The sequence below is a fragment of the Chaetura pelagica genome, unplaced genomic scaffold (genome assembly GCF_000747805.2).
Source record: "Chaetura pelagica isolate M959 unplaced genomic scaffold, ChaPel_1.0 scaffold441, whole genome shotgun sequence".
Taxonomy (NCBI): Eukaryota; Metazoa; Chordata; class Aves; order Apodiformes; family Apodidae; genus Chaetura; species Chaetura pelagica.
The window spans coordinates 98,720-121,613 of NW_009952164.1; the positions used below are offsets into that span (position 1 = coordinate 98,720).

A 22,894-nucleotide genomic window follows, 5' to 3' on the forward strand; every position below is an offset into this window, starting at 1 on the left:
GTGGCTGGGCTTAGATTCTGAGTGATGCCCAATCTGGTGTTAATAGTCCAGTTGTGCCCAATACTTACATTGGATTATTACAATTACACATACACTACTAACAGATACACTGTTCATCTGGTCGTGTTCTGTGAACTCTCATGGCCACAGTCAGGAATTTGGTTGCTTTCAGGAACACTCATGGAGAAATTAATGAACACTGTAATTTATTAAAGCAACAGATGCCCAAATTCTTACAGATTGCTGGTGATAAATTCACATCTAGGGTTGCCTAGGGAATTACCATAGTACAATCTCACTGCATTCCACCCTGCTTCAATGCTGCACCTTTCCTTAAAATGTGAATATAAGTTTAATTTCTAAGTCACCTCCAGCAATTATTCCACATGCACATATGCAGAGAAAGTGCAGAGGCTCAGTTCTGAGGTTGTGGGTGTAAGGGCACTCTAGATGTGACTGAGTATGTCATTGCTTAAGGAAGATACGAGCAGACATGTCCATGACATCTCTAAAGAGAAGCATGTTCCAGCAACTTTTGCTCTGCCTCCCTCAGAGTGTTGACCATTGCTGGTTTAAGGCTGGTTTTTCTCATATTTTGTTACCCCATTCATGTTGTTCATTCCCAAGGGCGGTGGTCATGGTTTGAGAAGCTCTGCTAATAAACAGCCTGTCATAACTCCCAGCTTCATGCTGTTCACTGCATCAGGGCAGCAGAGACACCTATGCACCTCTGACCTGTAGACCTGTGAACAACCATCAGAGACAGCCCAGACGCAAGACCCTATCAGTGGTTTAAGCAGTTCTCTGAATTCCTGACTCTATACCAAAGAAGAGACCCCATGCCTGGGACTCCACATCGTGGACCCTGAAACACATGGGGAATGCCCGTGCAACACATTTTTTTTTAAAAGAACATCTTGTTTCTGCAAATACCTCAGGTCAGCTACAGCCTTTGCACATCTAGACCCCAGTGCTGAATTTAACTCACTTGCTTATCTGCAGGAACACATTTTGCCTAAACCACTCACCTAAGAGAAAGTCCTCTCCTCTGTTTTCACACATCTACAGAATGCTTGTCTATATCTGAGCTTGTCAGCATAATGTCTGCAGAAATAAGGCCTTTGACGATCTTCCACTTCTGAACCCCCCTTAGACCATTGCTTCAGGAAGAGAAGACTCCCACCTGCTACTCCCATGATGAGATCCCCTCTGGCTTGCAGTGCAGTACCAAGGGATGAACCTAAAAATACAATTCAGTATCCTCAGCCTAGGCAGCTACAGCCTTACTTGTGTTGTGGGACACACACCTGGCCACCAACCATGGCCCCAGCTGACTAGGTGTCTCTCGGTAGCTCTATGTCAAGTTTGCCAGCCCAGTGCAGTTATCTGAGGAGCTCCTGCAGTAGAATGGGTGCCTCACAAGGGTAGGTTTGTCTCAGGTGAACTACCCAAAAGTGTTGTCTCCATTGACTATAAAGCAAGCTAACTCATTAAGACCTAACTAAATATTACCTGCCTCAAGTCACGGGGCTGTGATATAGGCAATATAAGCAGTCTCAGCTACTTCTTTTTTCTACACAGAAAGTCCTCATCTTAGTTCTGTTCCAAGTATCATGAGGTTCCTTCTTCTGCACATAGTCCTGATCCACACAAAGTGTATCACTCCAAGAACGTTTAAATTAGCCTCATGGTGAGAGATCTCAAATATACTAATAATAGTTGTTATTCTTTTTTGAATGACCAGAAGCTCAAGGTAATTTGAAATTTTGTTTTCTTCTTGAAACCCAGCGCTTGCCTTAACACAGGCATCAGGAATCCTGTAAGAGAAAGTTGGTGGAGTCTTCTGCTGGAGGTGAGTTTGCAACCCTTGGTCCTCCATGTAGAGCTATACTATATTATCTTGTAAGATATTGTGAAGCTGGATCACAGAAGCAGCAGGTTGCTGGAGGTATCTACTCTTTCTGCCAAAAATACTGAAATTACTAAATTCACTCACTGCCATTGACAGTGTTTTGTCTCCAGCTGGTGCTGGGCTGCTGGGTGCTGAGTTTCTTCTTGGTGTTCTCTCCACTCACAATTCTAATTGCCATTCTGTGGGCCCAACATCATCAACCACTTCCACTGTGACATAGCACCACTGCTCCAGCTGTCCCACATGGACACGGGTCTCATTGAGAAAGTAATGATAGCGACACCTTATCAATAACTGCTTTTTCCTACGCCTACATCATCCACACTGTCACACACATCCTGTCTTAAGTAACCAGGGAAAAAAGCCTTTTCCACATGCTCTGCTCATCTTATTGTGGTTGTTATTCTGTAAGCAGCTCCATCTTGAGGTAAATCTGACCAAGCCAGCAGGGTGGCAGGGATTTTGACAAAATTGTGTCATTCGTCTATTGTGTGATTACCCAGTTGTGTAACCCATACATCTACACCCTTCAAAACCAGCAAGTCAAACAGGCCTTGAAAGATGTGGTAGAAAGGTGTTTTGTAGGCTCTGGTGATACTCTGAAATCCAGAGCCACACAGCAGTGATTGCATGTAAATTCCTAGCAGAGTTAGGGGTGGGAGTGGGGGAATTAGGATGATGCATAGGAATGGATTAGGTGAAATTCACTTTGCCTAAGTGTATGAAGACTGTGAACATGCCTGATTCTCTGCCTTTACTACCCCCAACATCTCTTTGACTTAATCACTTGGAAGTAGCCACATTTGATCCATTTGAAATGAAGTGTGGTGACATTGCACAGAGCACTCATCCTCCCGCCCCCCTGCTGCCAATGCTGGGGGCTGTTATATCACTTGTTAAGCACTCTGAAGATGGCAGAAAAGAACCCCTAGGGCTCATTTTTTTTTTAACTCAGAGTGGGTGGTGCTGAGACCAATTTCTGGTCTTAACACCTGCTGTGCTGTGATGGTGCCAGCAGACAGGGTGGCACCTGGCAGGCAATTTGGGGATTGCTGGGGTGGGACCCTTTGGCCATGAACAGGTTTCCCAGCCAATGGGGTTTCTTAAGCCAGGTAGAATAACAAATTAATGACTTAGTCTATAAAAATGGAGTTCCTTGCTAGGAAACTGGTTTTAGGTTTTGCCTTGCAGTAATAGGTCTGTCAGGAAGCCTACCTGCTTGGGTCAGGATTCCACCTAAGGAGACTTCTTGAGATTGAGTGACCTCATCATTGGTGAGTGATATGTTTCTTCAAGATATATCTTTGAGTGAGCCTTGTCCCTATCAAGCAAATAATGCCAAATACCTGAGGAAGAGGCTTTCCCTTTTGTCTGAGTGAGTTTGCACATGTGGGATTATTATTATCCATGTTAAGATTATCTGTGTTAAGACTAGTCTAAAAAGCTTAGGAATTCTTAAGTAGTTGTGGTGCAGTGCAGAAATATTCCCCACAGACATTTGAATCTGTGGTATTATTTTTTATTTATTAGAGTGCTAAATAGTCTTGCTTGGAATAAACATTCTTTCCTAATAAGCTCCTGTGTGTTTTAGGTGCCATAATAGAAATACAAGCCAGATAATACAGACATGTTAATCAGCTCTTCTATAGGAGATTAAAATCAATATACCTCAGTCAGAACTGACTGGTCTTCAAAGCAGATGACACCTGACCATACACAAAGTTAGTTAATTTACAGAGATGCATGGAAGTGAGTTATTAATTCCTCCCAGATTTCTCCAAGTGAATGTTTAGAATAGTGGAAGCTGTATATTGATGCCCCACTAAACTGGTTTCCAAAGATCATTTTCATGTGTGTGTTAACAAACTATGTCAGTGCACAAATGGACCCTCATGATGCTGACCAGCCCCACATCCATTGAGCTCCTACTCTTTTTCAGAATTGGATACAACCTTGCAAAACAGCTCTTTAGGTCTGATCACTCTTGCCATGGATGTGCTAGTGGAAAATCCCCTGAGATTAATTCAAAGTTCAGTGTATGGGTACAGGAATAATGTCAAGTAGGTAAGCCATACATCATTAAGAAAATGAAGCCTCTGCTGGGAGGGCATGGTCCTACCAAAGTCAACGTATTACTATGGGTGATGTATTCCATCCTTAGGCAAATGGAGATATCTTAGTCCTCTTCTCTGACCTCTTTGTCTATAAGATCCATCTTCAACAAGTAAAATGTGGTGGTGGAGTTCCCAGCTGGGTCTCAGAAATCTGTTTCACTCAGGAGTGTTGTTCATTACATATGTATAAGTATATGGGTATGTGTATCCAGCCTGGCTCCTCAGTCCATGGTGATTTCTGGCATGGTGCTTGAACTCAGCTTAGATTATTATCGAACTCTCTGCTTAGATTATTTGCACCTGAAGGCCTACAGCTCCTGCAGGAGGGAGGCCTTCAGGCTCTGTTTCCTTTCCTGAAGAGCAGGTGACTGGGTCCAGAAGCCAGTGGGAGGATTAGCACAAGGGCACTGTGGATGGTCAAGGAAGGAAGAACAAAGTCCAAACTAGCAGGGGTGAGAGGGCACCCCTTTCTTGACTGTGCAACCTGTTCATGTGGGTCAGTAATGGATTTTAACATTGCACAGAAGTGAGAGCTACAAGTAATGATGGCATGGCAGGTGTATCATGAGTCATCAGGGTTGCCTTTATAATTGCTGTGTGCACCTCCTGCCTGTAGATCTGAGGCTGTTATGCAAGCATCTGCATGCTGTGGAAGAACTTCAGCACTCTTACCAATAGAAGTTTCCATCTATGGTCTTTCTAGAGACAGCATAAAAATAAAGACTGCTCAAGAGACATGGTTGGCTAAACGAGAGGATCTTCTCACGTGGAGGGAAAAAAAATGCTCTCTGGAAAGACCATATCCCAGTATGCAGCTCTCTCCCCCTGCCCCTCATTGACTGAAAAGGGGACCCACACTGCAGGTGCCTAAGGACAGGGGATGGGTCAGCTTCACACACACAGCTGTAAGTGCCACAGAAATTCACCTGGTCTTTGCTTTCTTTGATTGCAGTGGATTTTATCTAATCCTGTAGAAAACAGACTAGACTTTTTGGACAGCTGCATTGATATTCTACTCAATGCCCATATTTGATATGCAATCATTCCAAAGCCCAAATATCTCTGAGGTGTTCTGTAATTCCCCAGCTGACCTTGTTGGGACAGTCAAAATAGACCTCAATGGAAAACTTAGAAACAACAATTAATGCTGTGGAAATATCCAGCAGAGACAGGATCCAGAGGAAGAAGTACATGTGTGTGGAGGGTGGGGTGCACAGTGACCAGGAAGATGAGAAGGTTCCCAGTGATTGTGATGGCACATATCAAGCAGACTGTGAGGGGGTTCAAGTGCTACAGTTCTGGGTGGCTGGACAATTTAGAGATGACAAATGCAGTCATAGAATCATTAAGGTTGGAAGGGACCTTAAAGATCATCAAGTTCCAACCCCCCTGCCATGAACAGGGAACCCTCCCACTAGACCAGGTTGTACAAAACCTTGTCCAGCCTGGCCTTAAAAACCTCCAAGGATGGGGCACCAACAACCTCCCTGGGCAACCCATTCCAGTTCCTCACCACCCTTGTAGTGAAGAATTTCTTCCTAATATCTAACCTAAATCTCCCCTCTCTCAGTTTAAAACCATTACCCCTTGTCCTATCACTATCTTCTCTGATGAAAAGCCCCTCCCCAGCTTTCCTGTAGGCACCTTTCAAGTACTGGAAGGTGCTAGAAGGTCTCATGCTGAGGGCTCCAGAACTGTACGCAGCACTCCAGATGGGGTCTCACCAGAGCAGAGGGGCAGAATCCCCTCCCTGGCCCTGCTGGCCACACTTCTTTTGATGCAGCCCAGGATGCAGTTGAGTCTCTTGGCTCCAGCGCTCTCTGGCGGCTCATGTTAAACTTCTCATCAACTACCACCCCCAAGTCCTGCTCCTCAGGCCTGCTCTCCAGCCATTCTTCCCCCAGCCTGTATTTATGCCTGGGGGTGCACCAACCCAAGTGCAGGACCTTGCACTTGGCCTTGTTGAACTTCATGAGGTTGGCACTGGCCCACCTCTCCAGCCTGTCAAGGTCCCTCTGGATGGCAGTGTCTTCTGGATGGCAATCTCTTCCCTCTAGGGTGTCAACCACAACACACAGCTTGGTATCATCAGCAAATGTGCTGAGAATACACTCAATCCCACTGTCCATGTCTCCAACAAAGATGTTAAACAGCACTGGTCCCAATACTGACCCATGAGGGACACCACTCACAGTCAGCAGAGTGTGGTTTCCTGGTTCTAGTTATTCTGTTGGCATCATCTGGGAGGAATGGGCAGACTATCAGAGGAGCTGTCACTGCACCAAGATCATGGTGCTTCAGCCAGTTACTCATGTGAGGAGTCTCTTGGGAATCCCTGGAGAGCAAATCTAGAACTGGCTCAGCTGAACAGAGAGAGAAGGCAATGGCTGTGCATGCCAACAGTGAACAATGTCGGTGCTATCTGAGCTTCATCATCTGGGATAGTGACCAAGCATACAAGGAGGGTTGGCTCTGTTTTGGGTGTAGGATTAATTGTGCTCCCCACAAACATCAACTGCTCCCAACTGGCTCCACAGGTGCTTTCCAAAGAAAGCAAAACCACAACAAACCCAAGCAAATCCAATTACCCTTTGTCTATAGACAGGCAAAGGAAGAAGGAGTAATTGGAGGGAAAGCCACCCACACAGAGCACTAATGAAGTGCAGTGGGTTAAGATCAGTGCAATCAGCTTCATTAGTCACACTGCCTCATTACCCTGATGAACATTGTCCTGTGTGAGATGCTGATGAGATCTTTATGCAGTGCTGTGCCAGCCAGGGCAGCTTTGTGTGTTCTTACTGCCCGGAATGGAAATTGATGCACAGAGAGAGAGAAGAAATCATCCTGCTAGAGAGGAGAAAAGGGTCATTAATTCTGCATTCTTCAGGCTCATCATCTCCTTGCAAAGCAAGGAGACAAACACCTGGACTGGACTAGTATATCTCAAGGCATAGAACACATTTTGGCAGCAGAAATGAATCCATATATGGGGACAGAGAGGGGAAGAACATTTTCCACTGCACACACATGGACCTGATCAACAGAGCCCAGCACATAGAGAAGGAAGCACATCATCAAAGGAAGAGCAGCACATATAGCCCTGTTGTAAGACATACATTTGTTGAACTGACTTAATCCTAGGCTTAATTGTCACTTTCAGCATCTTAGTACTGTTCTGGAGAACACTTCACCTTCACTTGGGGAAGGACTTGAGGATGTCTCCAACACTTTCTTATTCTACAATGGCAAATACTTAAAATGTGATTGCAGGGTGCAAAGGCTCGTATTTATGCATTAGTTCTTTACATTTACTTAAGATCCCATTTGCAGAGATGTTGCTGTCATTTTTTTAAGTTAGATGCTCTCAAGTCCACCAAGTGTGCTATGAGTTTTATCTCTTTCTTCAGAAGAGACAGAAGCACACCTATAGACTTCTCTCTTTTACAGGTGATGTGGTGACTCAAACACTAAATGTTCAATTTCTTTCACTGTGATGCAGTCAGGTAGGAGTTCACCTTCCCTTCTCAGGGATGTCTTGAATTACTTTATACCCATGTTTGGCCACTGGGCTTTCTCACATGAATAGAGAAGTCAAAATTGTGGGAGATGGAGTCAAAGATGATTTTAGGAAAGAGAGAAAAAGAGAAGGGAGGAAGGTAGGCAGGAAGTTAGGGCAGGAAGACAGTAAAGGAGGAAGACAGTAAGGGAGGGGGGAGGCAGAAACGTTGATCAACAGCAGCTGCATATGAGCCAGCATTGTACTACCCAGGTGGCCAAAAAGGACAACAGCATCCTAGCTTGTCCCCCTATACTGGACACTGCTGAGGCTTACCTTGAATCCTATGTTTAACTTCTGGGCCCTGCACTATAAGGAGATGGAGGTGCTGGACAGTGTCCAAATAAGGGTATGGAAGCTGCTGACGGGTCTAGAGCAGAAGTCTTGTGAGGAGTGACTGAGGGAACTGGGGGTGTGTAGTCTGGAGAAACGGAGGTTGAGGGAAGACCAGATCTCTCTCTACAACTATGTAAAGATGGTTGCAGTTAGGCGGGTGTTGGTCTTTTCTCCCTAATAAGTGATAAGACAAGAAGAATTGGCCTCAAGTTGTACCAGGGGAGGCTTAGATTGGATAGTAGAAGAAATTTCTCCACTGAAAGTATTGTCAGGCACTGGAAGAGGCTGTCTAGGGAGGCAGCTGAATCATCAGCCGTAGAGGTGTTGAAAATACATGTATATGTGGTGCTAAGGGACATAGTTAACACTGAACCCAGTAAAGTTAGGTTAGTGGTTGGACTTGTTTATCTTAAGGGTCTTTTCCAGCTAAAACAATTATATGATTCTATTATTTAGTTCAAGAAACAAATAATATTACCATTCCACCCCAGTTTTCTCATTACTAGGTTTACAAATGTTTAAACTTTAAACACTACATCTCCTCAGGGGCATATCTGTCTGAAAATCACAATTCAGCACTCTTATGGCAGCTAAACTTCTCTATCCCAGTGTCACAGTTTGACTTAGGTCTGACAACAATGCTCTCGATCCCCCATCCCCCCAACCCAGGTAGGGAAGGAGAGAGAGAAAAAGAGAGAGACTTGGCTGGATTGAGAACTAAACTACACAGCTTTAATTAAACACTAATGAATTATACAAGAAAATATATACAATTATATACAGATATATATATTCAGGTATGGGCAAAAACCTCTCGCCTCCCCCCACCCCAGCAACTCCCACAGCACTTCCCTGAACTGGGAAGAGTCCCGAGGAATCCCGGAGCTGCTGCTGGAGAAAGCAGAGAGTTATGGGGGTCAGGAGATCTCGAGCCTAAGGGTCGACGGTGATGGATGAACAGAGTCCTCCCCAGACACCGGCCATGGACGGAAGAGAAGGGAAGAAAAAGAAGGAAGGCAGTTGTCTTCTGTGATCTCTGCCCTTCCTTTCATCTTACGTAGCTATATGGAATGGAATATCTTTGGCCAATTTTGCTGTCTGTCTAACTCAGCCTCCTACGGGGGGGTCACAGATCTCCCCGTAGTGTCTGAGCCGGCAGAGTGCAGGTGCAGCCTTGAAGCTTCAGTAGTTAGAAAAAACATTCCACTGTCTTATCAGCCTAGCAGAAGACACTGTTGCTAGTTACAAGAAAGCTTACTGAAGGAAAAAAAATCAGTAAAAAGAAAAATTTGCTTTATCCTGGCTCAAACCAGGACACCCAGATTGTACCATAATCTTTACTAACCCAGACTACTCTTGGATCTACTCAATGAGTGACAAAACATCTTCAGAAAATGGGTGGTTTTGCCAGCTCTCTTAATCTCCAAGGTAGCTGCTCACCTTTGCTACTGGTTGAACCTGCAGACAGAAAAGTGGCAGCTGCATTCCTCAGACTAGTCAGAGATCCTGGGTCCCTGGGAACTGGCTGAGGCTGTTGGAGGACATGGCCACTCCTAATATCCCTTTACAATCCCTGCATTCATCTTGAATGAAGACCATTGTACATCAAGAAGTCAGTGCACCATAATGCACTGCACTGCACATCCAGGTCGTCTTCAGGTCTGTGTTGTGCTGTTGTGAAAGCTCATGGCTGCAGGATAAACTCAGCAGCTTATTTTAACAGAGGAGCCTATGAGTAGCTCCCACTTCGTACCAGCAATTATACCACCTGCATGGCCTTGCCTTTATCTAACAGAGAAGCAAGAAGTTCTTCTCTGATCATCCTTTCTGTTTGACAGTAGAAATTACAGATAGAACTGTTTTCTTTTTAAAAAATCATTTACTGAGTCAAATGACCAAAATGGGCCACTTCCATTGATGCGATGTACATGGCATGCTGCATGTTGATCAGAGGCCCATCTGATGTTTCATACCTTGAGGTTCCCAGTATCTGAAGGGATGCAGCTTTATGTCTACTATCCTGTTCTTTTTAGTGTTGGCTCTAATAAATAGCTTTCTAAATTATGTTTGCTATAGTCTGCCTCTGGCTTATTGAGATCATAATGATCAAGTGACTCCTGGTGCAAAACACACTTCTATGCTTCTCCCATATTACCGACTGATTTCACATCCACTGTCTTAGCTTTGCAGAGGAAACAAAAAGAATGAAGACGTAAACTGGGATTCCATAAATTGTCTGTATGTACCACAACCAGAGGATACTAGGAAAAACAAATTAAGTTTGATCTTCCTTTTAAAATGCCAGGTCTCAAACCAACTCCCTTATGACCACCCAGTTCCTTAACTCACAAGTGGTTTCTTTCATCTCACAATCAACCTTTTATTTGCACAGAAAGGGACATTGTTCTCATCTGCTCTCAGCTCAGAACCCTAAGATAAATGTTTACATAAACTTATAATTTTGACTTCTCACACACAAAATGTGCAGCAATGGGGATGTCTAGTGATAGTTTCTCTCTTACTGCAACAGAAATCTAGTTTAGAATACATAAACGGTCTTTTTATTTCTTCTATTTCACTCCATTCAATACTGGTGGAGAATTAGGGTCATCAGTCCAGCCATAGTTCTTTACATTTAAGATATTTAAATAAAGCAAGTCATTAATCCTTTGGGCCTTCAAAGAAATTTTCTTCACAAAATAGAACTGAAGAGCTCATCTGGGAAATATCTTCAACAGAACTGACCAGAAACCAATGTCTTAGTTATGTGTGGACTTCTTCTCATTAGGTCCATCATTCTCTGTTAATTTGTTGCCGTTATCACTGTACAGTAATGAAAGATGATCTGAAAAATCCCTCTAAAAAAAAAAAACCCAACAAACAAAAAAGGAAGCTACCACTAGATTTAATTTGATGTAGTTCATACACATATCACATATTTATATTTTTGGCTATCAGTCTTTTCAAGGCTTGTTTTACCTCTTTGTTCCTCAAACTGTAAATCAAGGGGTTCATCATTGGAGACATCAGTGTGTAAAAGAGAGAAAGCAATTTGTTTCTGCTGCTGGAATAAGAAGCTTTGGGTCTCAAGTAAGTCACAATGCCAGATCCATAAAACAGAGTGACCACGACCAGATGAGATGAGCAAGTAGAGAACGTTTTTCTCTTGTCCCCAGCTGATGGCATCTGGAAGATGGTGTGAAGTATCTTTACATAGGACACAGCTATGAATAAGAAAGGGGCCATGATGAAGAGGACAGCTACTATGTAGATGGTGATTTCATTGTTGTAGGTATCCACACAAGCCAATTTCAGCAGGGGTGGCAGGTCACAGAAGAAGTGATTGATCTTGTTGGGCCCACAATATGGAAGGGTAAAGATGAATGTTGTCTGCCCTAAGGCCACCAAGAACCCAGTAAGCCAAGATACAACTGCTAGCAGGAAGCACTTATCCCAGCTCATCATGGTCGTGTAGTGCAGGGGATGGCATATGGCAACATAGCGATCATAGGCCATGGCAGCCAGCAGACAACATTCTGTGATCCCAAAGAGGGTGAACATGTACATCTGTGTGGCACAGCCCAGAAATGATATGCCCTTCCTTTTTGTGAGGAAGTTCACCAGCATCTTGGGAATTGTAGATGTAGTGTAGCCAATCTCCAGGAAGGACAAGTTCTTGAGGAAAAAATACATGGGGGAGCAGAAGGTAGCATCTACCATAGTGATCATAATGATGAGGAAGTTTCCCACCAAAGTACTGAGGTACATGAACAATACCAGACAAAAGAGAGAGGCTTGGACCTCTGGGATGCTGGAGAAAGGTAAAAATTGGAAATAGGTCACCAGTGTGTAGTTCCAGCTGGTCATGTTCCTCTGAGTTTTTTTATGTTCAGAAATCATTGTATATCCATTGTGTAGCTAATCTAGAGATATAAAAATTAGTTAATTATGTGTTTATGCATATTGCTTTGTAATAGGACAAGATCCCAGAAGATAGTGGTATTTTACCACTGTGTTTTGGCATTTTTAGTGCTAAAGACTGTTTAGAGAAGGGAGGAGAGGTGGTTCCCCTCACACAACTTTTCATAAGTAAGAACAAATTTTCCAAATTAGTGTACTTCATTCCTAGTCAATGGAAAGTAAGGTAAGTCTTCTTTATGATGGTAGAATATTTCACTCTTCCTGCCTTTTAGGATGAAGATTGTACTCTATCACCCCAGTCTTTGAAGTGGACTTTTTTTCCACTATCTAGCTGAGATCTGCTACACTAACACCTGCTGCCAACCAAAGAAGGCTCATACTTAAAATCCACAAATTATTAATTTGTTGATAGAGCAGTTCTATAGGCAACGAGTCCCTTTTGTTACTATTCTGTGGATGGGTTCATTCTAGAAAAGAATCACCTACTAAACACAGATAACCCTGTATACACTCCAGACTATCACATGGTTAGTGCTATCTCTGTGTGTCTGAATTTCTATTCCACCTCACATTACATAAAAACAATAGTACAAATCTGCAAAAATAGGTAAAAATGAGAGCACATACTGCCTTTGATTTCTCCCCTCAGGGTTAGGTCAAGTTCAGCATAGTGTCAACAGACAAGAGGCAATAGGCCCAAACAGAAATAAAAGAAATTCCATTTTAAAATGAGAGGGGGTTTTTGGCTGTTTGGTTGTTGTTGGATGCTGAGTTTGGTCAAGACTGAAACAGAGTGCCCAGATTGTCTGTGGAGTCTGTCTTTGTACATACTCAAAATCTGGCGGGACACAGCCATGAACAATATGCTATAGCTGTCCCTGCTTTGAGTGGGGGTTTTCACTGGATGATCTCCATGAATCTTTTCCAACCAGAACGATTTTGTGATGCTGTATGCATGTGATTCTGCATGTGTGAAATCCATCCCAATCTCAACTGTTCCACAACTAATCGAAATGAAACTATTTACAGAATGGTACACATGCTATATTTCTTTCATAATTCACCCAAACAGTAGATGGAAGGTGTGGTGTTTGTTTTTTTTTTGTTTTACATTCACATTGAAGAGGACAGAAAAGCCTTTCTATTTAAAATAGCTGCTCTGATTTCATTTAACATAATTTGAATGGGATGGGGGACGTAACTTTCAGTTAGTAAGAAAAAAGCCAGACCCAGGGTGCACACACACATGCACACACAGACACACAGAGACACACAAAAAAGTCCAGACATTATAACCCCTTTCTATTAATAATCAGTTAATAAAAGTACTAAAGAGTGTGGATCAATCTCCAGGAGATCACCTTTGTCACAGGCACTCTTCAGGAGGAACAGTTCTTTTCAAGAATAAAAGTTGTCTTGGAATTTATTTTCTATTCCAATAATCCACTCACTTAATAGATAATGAGTCTCCCTTAAAGAGAAGCCTTGCATAGGTGATAGAAGAATAATAGCATAATGAAGAAGAGAAAGACAAAAATAAAATAAGGTGCCTCACCTGCTGTTAGGAGAAGGTTGTGGTTAATACTTTTCTAAAAGACACATTGCAAACCTGGAGTATTTCAATGTGTTTATGTTCCCAGTGGAAAATAGTCTGTTGGGTATTGATTGTTCAAAACTGTAGGAGACAGTTATTTTTTTCCTTATTGTTTAGGTATGACAAAATACTCCCTCAAGTTCTCCTGTTAGCTCCTGGAACTAACTGTAAAGAAAGACCTATAGGGCACTTGCACATCTGTTTTAACCTGTTATTTTTTAATCAGTCATTGTCTTGGGGCTGATCTCACCAAACTTTAGGGATAGAAATTTGGTATGGAAGTACACAATCTAGGCAAAGGAAAAAGGCTTTTCAGGAGGAGAGAATATGTGTATAGCTCATGTCTAACTATGGCTTTAAGCTCTCTAGTTAATTACAAGGGACAGGCCCCTCCATGGGAGAACTCATCATACCATCTCAGATTGGCCCTTCATATTGTTAAAAAATTGTCCTTTATGTATAATAATTTCTGTCTTTATTTGGGTGAATCATACTATGATTTCATTTCATTAAACAACACTTCTAAACTGTTAAAAAAACTAAACCTTATCATCCAGTAGACACTTACATTACATTAGATGATTCTTCCCTACAAAGTAACTTGCTCTCTGCTGTTCACAGAAAATGACCACAATGCAGAGGTCACTCTACAGTTGATAACTAAAGATAAGAGTGAGGAAAGACAGTCTCAAGGCCAGTGAAAGAAATTCAGACTGAATGACATCTCAATACTGGTGGTGTGGATATAAGCCAGTAATTCCAAAATTTCTGGAACAAACTGCTCTAGTGTTTGTCTGCACTTTGGTCAAAATCCACATAACACTAGAAGTGATTTTTTTCTGTATTGATTCAAATAACCAACACCCACTGACAAAAATCTAAGTTCATCATCTGAGCACTGTTCTGACCAGTAGAACTGGTGAGGGGTCAGGAGAAGAAGGGGAAGAGGTTCTCTGGTGTATGATTTATCTGAAATCTGGGTCTCCTCAGGTGAACTGTAGATGCATCACTAGCTCCTAAACGTGCAATGGTGCCCTAATCAGGATCAAATGAAGCCAAGCTAAAGTGATCTTAAATGTAGACCCTGGGCCTATGGGCAGAGGGTGTAGGTGGAGGCCTGAGGAGAGCCTGGACATTAAGGTCTATGAATGCACTTAAGGTCTTTGTAAGTTAGTTTGAAGTTTTATGATGTCCTTACAGATACCTACAAGGTTGTAGTAAGATACAGGTCATCTAAGTTTAGATGTCAAAGCAGATTACGAGAGAAAATCTTCTGAATGTAATTTTTAAACAACAAAAAAAAATACTTTCAGTTAAAAATTCAGTTGAAATTTCTGCAAAATAAAAGCGGAAAAATCAAGCTTAACATAGAGAAAGCATCTTATTCTACACTTGGTGTTGTCCCTTTTGCTTTTTCCCTGTTTATTAATTGTAAACTCAATAGAGTCAGGTCAATATTAGAAATTGATTAAATAGTCACCCTCATCACTAACTTCTATAACTCAAGATAAATAATCAGTAAACCATACATATATATCATATGCAGATTACATATGATTCTCTGGTTTGATCTAGTCATTTATTCTTATGTCTAGGAAGATTTATTTGGTAGGTTGGTTTTTCATCTTTTCTCTCCTCACTAAATTTGACCAGAAATGGTTTTCTCTACTTTCTCTATAGATTACATTAAACTTCTGTCTGTCTTTCCTTCCTTAGAGCCATAGGGTTTCCCCCCTCCTTCCCCACCCCGTCTTACCAGAACTAATTAGACTTAAATGTGAAATGTTTATTTTACCTCCCCGGCGCACCTGAGAGGGTTGTCAAGAGTCCAGCAAGTATTTCTGCTGCCTCTCTCACATCTAGAATCTAAGGTAACTAACACAGGCAGCTACTTAACTACCAGGATTGTCTGGAGCTGATTCTACCATGGTTCATCTGGGTGAAGGAGGTGACCTGCTAAATGCCAGGCTGCGTCACATACTATGAATACATAGACTACCATGTGTTCAATTTCATGTTTCAGCGTGTTAGTTGCTTTGTACTTGTACCAAGACTTGTACCAAGACAATGTGACCAATGAAGCGATACTCAGGTTGCTCAGGCAAGCTTCAAATCAAACAAACCTGGTCTCCAAAACCTGGGAGAGTTTACCCAGACATTTGCTGGAAGAACAACACTACAGTTCGCCTGACATCCATCAAGGTCCTGGACTGTGTAGAGGACTGCTTCCTCACAGCAATGTTGGATGTGCCAGCCAGGCATGGGGCACAGCTACTCACTAACCAAGAAATCATGCTCTGTGATATCTGGGTTAGTGACAGATTTGGGTGCAGTGACCACAAGATGGTGGAGTTTGGGATCCTGCTGAGCACAATGAAGGTTAATTCCAGGACAAAGGTTTTAGATTTTAGAAGAGCAAACTTCAGCTTGCTCAGGGCTCAGTTGGACGGGTTCCCATGGGAAGCTTCCCCAGAGGGTAAAGGAGCTAGTGAGTGCTGGGATTTTTTCAAGGACACTATCCTAGAAAACCAGCTCATCCTTTCTAAACGCAAGGGAAGTAGTTGGAGCAAGAGACCCCCTTGGCTTCATTGTGAGCTTCCGGGTCTGCTCAGAACTACAAGGGAAATGGACCAGAGGTGGAAGAGTGGAACATTACCTGTTGAAAATTACAAGGGCATTACCAGGGTATGCAGAGATGCAGTTACGAATATTGTTCCACTGTTAAACAGGAGAGGTGAACTAGTCACCAACAATGCTGAAAAGGCAGAGGTCCTCAACACCTTCTTCACCTTTATCTTTACCAGTACTGTTGGGTCCCAGGCCATAGGAGCAAAAGTCCAGGTTGATGCAGACCCCGACCTGCCGTCAGTGAAGGAAGAGTTGGTGTGTCAGCTATTACAGGAGCTTGACCCATACAAGTCAATGAGAGTGCTTTGAATGTATAGAACTCAATAACAGTGATGACAATGTGGAGTGTTTATGGGTAAAGATGAGGGGGAAGGCAAATAAGGCAGATATCCTGTTGAGAGTCTGCTACAGACCACCCAACCAGGATGAGGAAGCAGATGAAACATTATCAAGCAGCTGGCAGAAGTCTCAAAATTGCCAGCCCTAGTTCTGGTGGGGTACTTTAACCTACCGGACATCTGCTGGAACAACTCAGCCACAAGCAGGAAGGCTAGGAGGTTCCTCCAGTGTATGGAAGACAACTTCCGAACACTGGTAAGCGAGCCTACCATGGGAGGTGCCTTGCTGGACCTGCTGTTCACTAACAGGGAAGAAGTGGTAGGGGATGTGGAGGTCAGAGGCCATCTTGGGCTTAGCAACCATGAAATGGTTAAATTCTCAATACCTAGTGCAATAAGGAGAGGGGTCACCAAAACCTCCACTATGGACTTCCAGGGGAGACTTCAGCCTGTTCAGAACACTGGTTACAGAGTCCCTTGGGAGTCAGTTCTGAGGGGCAAAGGGCTTCAGGAAGGCTGGGTGCTCTTCAAGAAGGAAGTCTTCAAAGTGCAGCAGCAGCTGTCCCAGTGTGTCGTAAAACTGTTGGGGAAGACAACCAGCCTAGCTGAACAGGGAGCTTCTGCTGGGGCTCAGGGAGAAAGCGAGAGTCTAGCACCTTGTGAAAGAAGGGCAGGCAACTCAAGATGAGTACAGGGAGCTCATGAGGACACACAGAGAAAATTAGAAGGGGAAAAGCCCATCTGGAGCTGATTTCATATCCTATCACATGCCCTTTCTCCTGTCAGTAAAATAATTGTCACTGCAGGTATTGATTTCCTATAAGCTTTCAGCTGTGGCTCTGAGGCTCTGTGCTCAGTGTTGCCAGAAGGTGAGTGAACAGAGGGTGAAGTGGTGAAGGAGCATCATCTAGTGCATGCTTGTTGTAAATACCTACTAAGACCTTGAACACATGCTTAGGGAAAGTCCATGCTTGAGAAACAGCATTGTTTGCCAAGACTGCATCCTAGGGTTTTCCCAACATTGTGGATAAGCACAATTATGTCCCTGCTTATTTTCTCCCCGTGTCTTTCAAGCCTTTACAGGGAGACAGAAATGATGAAGGAAAGCACCTAGGTGATCCATAGAAATCCAGGGATGGAGGGGCTGCTCAAAAAGGTGATGCTCCCAAACTCTGTTAAAGAATTCTTCCAGGCTGGGGTTTGTTGTGTCTGGAGATGCTGATGACAGGTGGGATTAGGGGAATTTCACTCACTGAACACTGTCAAGGAAGAGTAACCAGATCTCCTGGTCAAATGTATGAGAGTTAAGTGTTAAAAATCTGAAAGAGTAAGATAAAAAAACAGGTTAGAAAGAGGGAGGGAGTATGCCAGCAAAAGTGCCAGAAAACATGGTCCTTTCCTCTGATCTTCAGCACCAAGTGATGACCTTTCCTGTGATGGTGCCTGGGAATGAATATTCAGGTATGGGTGTCACCTGTTCTGCCCCACATCCCTTCCCTCTTTCTTCTCCCTGAAAACCCTTATCCCACAGGAAGAACAACAAAAAGTTCAGCTCTTTCACTCTTCCATAGATGGAGCTCTGGGCCTGCAGTGAAGGTGACTCCTCTGGCTCCCCACTAAGCCCCAGGGCAGGAGGGCACTGCCTTTGCACAGCCATTTGCACTGAGTCTGCTCCAGACAGCAGAGCTGAAGCTTAAAGGGCAAACAGTATTTGTTTTCAGAGTCACATGCTCCAATGGAGTTAAAAAGGTAGAGCTAAAACCAAGGTGGACATTAATCACCTAACAACTTTTCTATCAGCGCTAGAATGAGTTAGACATCAGTCACCTATCTGCCAGGCAGAGTTGCTACAGCCACATGGCTAAGATCCATCTGAAATAAATTCAAGTCTAAAGTAGTCTAGACAAAGCCTGGCAAGTCCTCAGCTCTCATCTTGCTAACCTAGAAGAGGTCTGTGTTCTTCCAAGAGCAATGACATCACCTTATTTAGTGTATTACAATACACAGCTTTCTGAGAAGCAAAGGCATCCCATGCTGCTCCTGTCAAATGTATGAGAGTTAAGTGTTAAAAATCTGAAAGAGTAAGATAAAAAAACCAGATGGTCCCTGGAAGGAAGGATGATAGGCCCAACTGAAATAAAAGCTGTGTCATACCTTTTGGCCTATAGAAGATTCATTCTTTATTCAAAAATTAATCAGAGACTTTGCCAAGATGGAATGAGACCTATTAATTCAGGGCCCTGGGGTAGGAGAATGTTGCATGTCTGGTTTGCTAATCAAAAGCTCCTGCAGTTCCACCTCCAACTTGCTGATAGTTTTCAGATTAATCTCACCCCACATGAGTTCTCTTGGGCATGAGCTGGGACTGATGGAGATGAGTGTTTTAACTCCAAAACAATTGGTTTACATGGCAATGCAGCTATGGGAATTCCCAACACAGCCTGGTCTTCTGGAGTAAAATGAGGAGGGCAGCGAGGTGGGCACAGCAGGAGGTCTTCACTGGGAGGCACAGCTTTTGTGCCTGCTGTGGACACTTCTGAATACTTATCTTTACTAGTGTGCACAGCACTCCCTGGTCAAGAGAGAAGCCATAGAGTCACAGAATTGTTTAAGCTGGAAAAGACTCTTGAGGTCATGAAGTCTAAATGTTAACCAAACACTGTGTCCTGGGTTAAATATTAAAGGTGAATCCCAAAATACAGAGGACAGAATTGCTCTCTATTATCTCCCTCCACTCTCCCAAGGGAAGATGGACTGACAGGATAGATTGTGGGAGGGAATACTGACCCTTCCAGTCTTTTAGGGGCCTAAGGACAGTCCCTCTCTATTGGTGTTATGATCTGGGAGGCCCTGGCACGGTATTCGACATCTATCAAAGCCACGAGAGCCGTAAGCTGGGCCCTTCTCCCCTCCTGCTCCTTTCTCCCTGCCGGGGCTGCTGCTGGTTCCTTCAGCTTCTCGGGTGCTCCAGAATCCCCCTGCATCGAGTGCTGTGAGGAGCCGTGGAGCTCTCCCTTGGAGTGGCCCTGCCTGTCCCATATCACTGCGATCATCAAGCTCGGTTTTGTATATAAATACTTACCTGTTCTTCCCCCACATTTTACCCTTTTATCTTGCATTATAGTAAAATTTGTCTCTAGTTTCAGTTTCCAGAGTGTAGGGCTCTCTTCCTAATTCCCTTTCTATCTTCCCTTGGGAGGGTGGAGGGGGATGACAGAGAGCAATTCTGTCCTCTGGTTTTTGGGATTCACCTTTAATATTAAAGTTGGGACAGAATAATTGGCGCTCAATGTGGGACACAAATTTTAGGTTTTATTTTGAAGGATTGAAAGTTTGGAAATTGAAACTGAAAAAATAAAATTTATTTTGAAATGGTGATTCTCATGTGGATTCCTAAAAGCCTGATTTTTCACGTGGGCATGGTTTTCCTTGTGATGGAGATTCAGGGTTTTGACGTATGTTCCTGGCTTTTTACTTCCTTACTGTGGTCGAGCATTGCTTGCTGCTTGGAGGAGCTGGGCTGCAGGTCAGCTCAAGGCATTCAGGAGGCCTTTTATGATTTTTGCTGTCATGCAAAATTACTCGGTTCCTTTCTCTAGCATCTCGGAGAATTACTCCAGTCCTTTCTCCGGCAATTTCACCATGCCAGAGTCTGGATGCTCCAGGACTGTTTTGTGTTACTTTTTCTTGGTAGCGTCGGTGTGCCTGCATGCGTACCAGGGGTGGCTTAAAAACTGGTACGGAAACAACTGCAGCGGCTGCTGCCTCGTGGCGGCAGCGCGGGAAACCAGAGCCCCGTGGAACCTGCCGCTGCAAGCACAGCTCCTCCACAGCCCCGGCCCCCCAAGCAGCCCCTCTCGCTGCCGTCGCGACCCTCCCCAGCGCGGCCTCAGCCCCGCAGCGGCGGCACCGAGCGGTACCGCCCCCCCACCCGAACCGGCCCGGGTCACTCCCGTGGCAATTCGGGAAGAAGTCTGACCGCTGTGTTAGTGAGAACTCAGATACAGAGGAAGGGGCAGATGTTGGGCACAGAGAGGGTCTGACTGTGGCAGGAACAACACACGGTAACGACTCGGACCCTGAGACAATTGTCAAGTCTATGTCTATGAAAGAGTTATGGGTCAAGAAAGGATTATACTCGTAGGGAGGATGAGGCAGTGATTTCACGGCTGTTGTGGTGTTATGACTCGGGAGCTGATGGGATAGACCTGGAGGGCAGGGAGGCTCGGCAGTTGGGATCGATAGCCAGAGATTCAGGCATCAGTAAAACGATGAGGAGAAAAAACAGTGCTCATAATCTCTGGCTCCTCCTTTTAATGGCTGTCAAAAGCTGATATCCCCATAGGGAGGACACTGAATGCCAACCCAGTAGATGGAACACTGTAGATAGAGGGATTGCTTATCTGAGAGAACTGGCAGTCCAGAAGGTCATCTGTGGTGATAGGGTGAAAGGCCTGATGAGCTGCCATGCAGTAAGCTTGTGTTAAAGAAGCTCACACAGTGTAATTCCTACGTATTCCACCATTTGGGGAGGAAGGGTCTTTGCAAGAGATGGTGAAACACCACCAACTGTTGATGAATTTGCTAACTAGCTAACGCAATATGTGGACAATATCTCTAACCCCCCCTAAATGCTCATGCCTCAGCTGTGGAAAAAATGGTTGAGGAGTGGAAGACACTGAGTGATAGGGTATCCAGACTGGAGAGGGAGAAAGACACTTATACCTCTCCTGAATAGATCCACGTATCAGCCATGAGAAACAGAGGCTCTCCTAGGAGACCAGCTCAGGTTGGGCAGAACCAAACACAAAGGTCTCTGTGGCCTACTCTGTGCAGCCATAGTGTGGATGTGAGCAAATGGGATGGCAAACCCACCACTGCTCTGCGTGCAATTGTATGGCAGCTGCAGGGTGGTGCCACTAGAGATAATGGTCTCAGAATGATGACTGATTCAGTCTACAAGGAAGTAACTGCTGGTCCAAGCAGATGGGTTTCAGACTCAAATGTGAGTCCAGTACACCACGCAAACCCCTGTGTTACTTGTGGATGCCATGCTCAACATTAGAGGGGCCCTGCCTCCAGCCAGGTGGAGGAGAGGGACAACAGAGTTTATTGGACAGTGTGGACTCGGTGGCCTGGCACAACAGAACCACAGAGTTCTAGAGACCTGGTGGACACTGATGCCAGTGCACTTTGATACCATCCAATCACAAAGGAACAGACTCCATTACCATCCCTGGAGTCACTGGAGGGTCTCAAGAATTGACTACATTGGAGGCTAAAATTAGCATGACTGGGAGACCCATCAGATAATAACTGGCCCAGATGGTCCATACATCCTTTGTATAGACTTTCTCTATCTTGGTATAGACTTTGAAGACCCGAAAGGGTATAAAGGGGCCTTTGGTGTAGCAGCCATAGAGACTGAGGGCATTAACCAGCTGTCTACCCTGCCTGGTCTCTCTGATGACCAGGTGGTTGTGGACATGATGAAGATGGAGGAACAGCAGGTACCAAAAGCATATACTACAGTGCATCGTGGGCAGTACTGCTCAGAGACACTCTGCTTCCCATACATAACCTGATTGGTGAACTAGAGAGCTAAGGAGTAATAAGTAAGACTCATTCACCCTTCAACAGCCCTATATGGCCAGTGCAGAAGCCTAATGGGGAATGGAGAGGAACTGTGGACTACCATGGTCTGAATGAAGTCACACCGCCACCGAGTGCTGCAGTTCCAGACATGTTGGAACTTCACTGCTGGAATCCAAAGCAGCTAAATGGTATGCTACTACTGACATTGCTAACACATTTTCCTCTATTCACACAGCTGCAGAATGCAGACCTCAATTTGCTTTCACCTAGAGGGGTGTCCAGTATACCTGGAATCAACTGCCCCAGGAGTGGAAGCACAGCTCTAGCATCTGCTACGGAGTGATCCATACTGCTCTGGAGAAGGGTGGAGCTCCAGACCATGTACAATACACTGATGACATCATTGTATGGGGTAATACAGCAGAGGAAGTCTTTGAGAAAGGGAGAAAAGTGATCCACATTTTGTTAGAAGCTGGCTTTGCTATAAAGGGAAGCAAGGTCAAGGGATCTGCCAGAGAGATCCAGTTCCTAGGGGTCACATGGCAAGATGGGCGCCGACATATCCCTATGGATGTGGTCAGTAAAATAACAACCATGGTTTCATCCACTAAAAAGAAAGAGACACAGACCTTCTTAGGCACAGTGGGTTTTTGGAGAATGCACATCCCTGGGTATGCGTAGGTTGTGAAACCCCTCTATGAAGTCACAAGAAAAGAAAAGATTTTTTCTTGGGGCCCTGAACAGCAACAGGCTTTTGAACAGATAAAGCGAGAGATAGTCCACACACCCCAGCTGGTAGCAAGGGTGGTATTGCAGCACAGCAGATGAGTTTAGGCTCCTCTTTCTGGCCCTTTTTGGCTCTGCAGCTGTAGCTGGTCTGCAGCACAAGGCATGTTGAGC

General features: G+C 44.2%; 1 protein-coding gene across 1 annotated transcript; it reads right to left on the reverse strand.

The window, feature by feature from the left end:
• Nucleotides 1-10,371: 10,371 nt before the first annotated feature.
• LOC104397323 (olfactory receptor 10A4-like) lies at nt 10,372-11,785 on the reverse strand. The gene is made up of 2 exons (XM_010007275.1): nt 10,898-11,785; nt 10,372-10,452 (listed from the first exon to the last, which is right to left on the reverse strand). Exons 1-2 carry the CDS (start codon nt 11,783-11,785, stop codon nt 10,372-10,374), a joined length of 969 nt encoding a protein of 322 aa, XP_010005577.1.
• Between the last annotated feature and the right edge of the window lie 11,109 nt (nt 11,786-22,894).

Excerpts from the sequence above, each read along its gene's own strand:
- LOC104397323 (XM_010007275.1), bottom strand. The coding sequence starts at position 11,785 with ATGACCAGCTGGAACTACACACTGGTGACCTATTTCCAATTTTTACCT. Across the intron at positions 10,453-10,897 it reads ACAGTTTGAGGAACAAAGAG|ATTTCTGTTGCAGTAAGAGA; the intron begins GTAAAACAAGCC and ends ATTCTAAACTAG.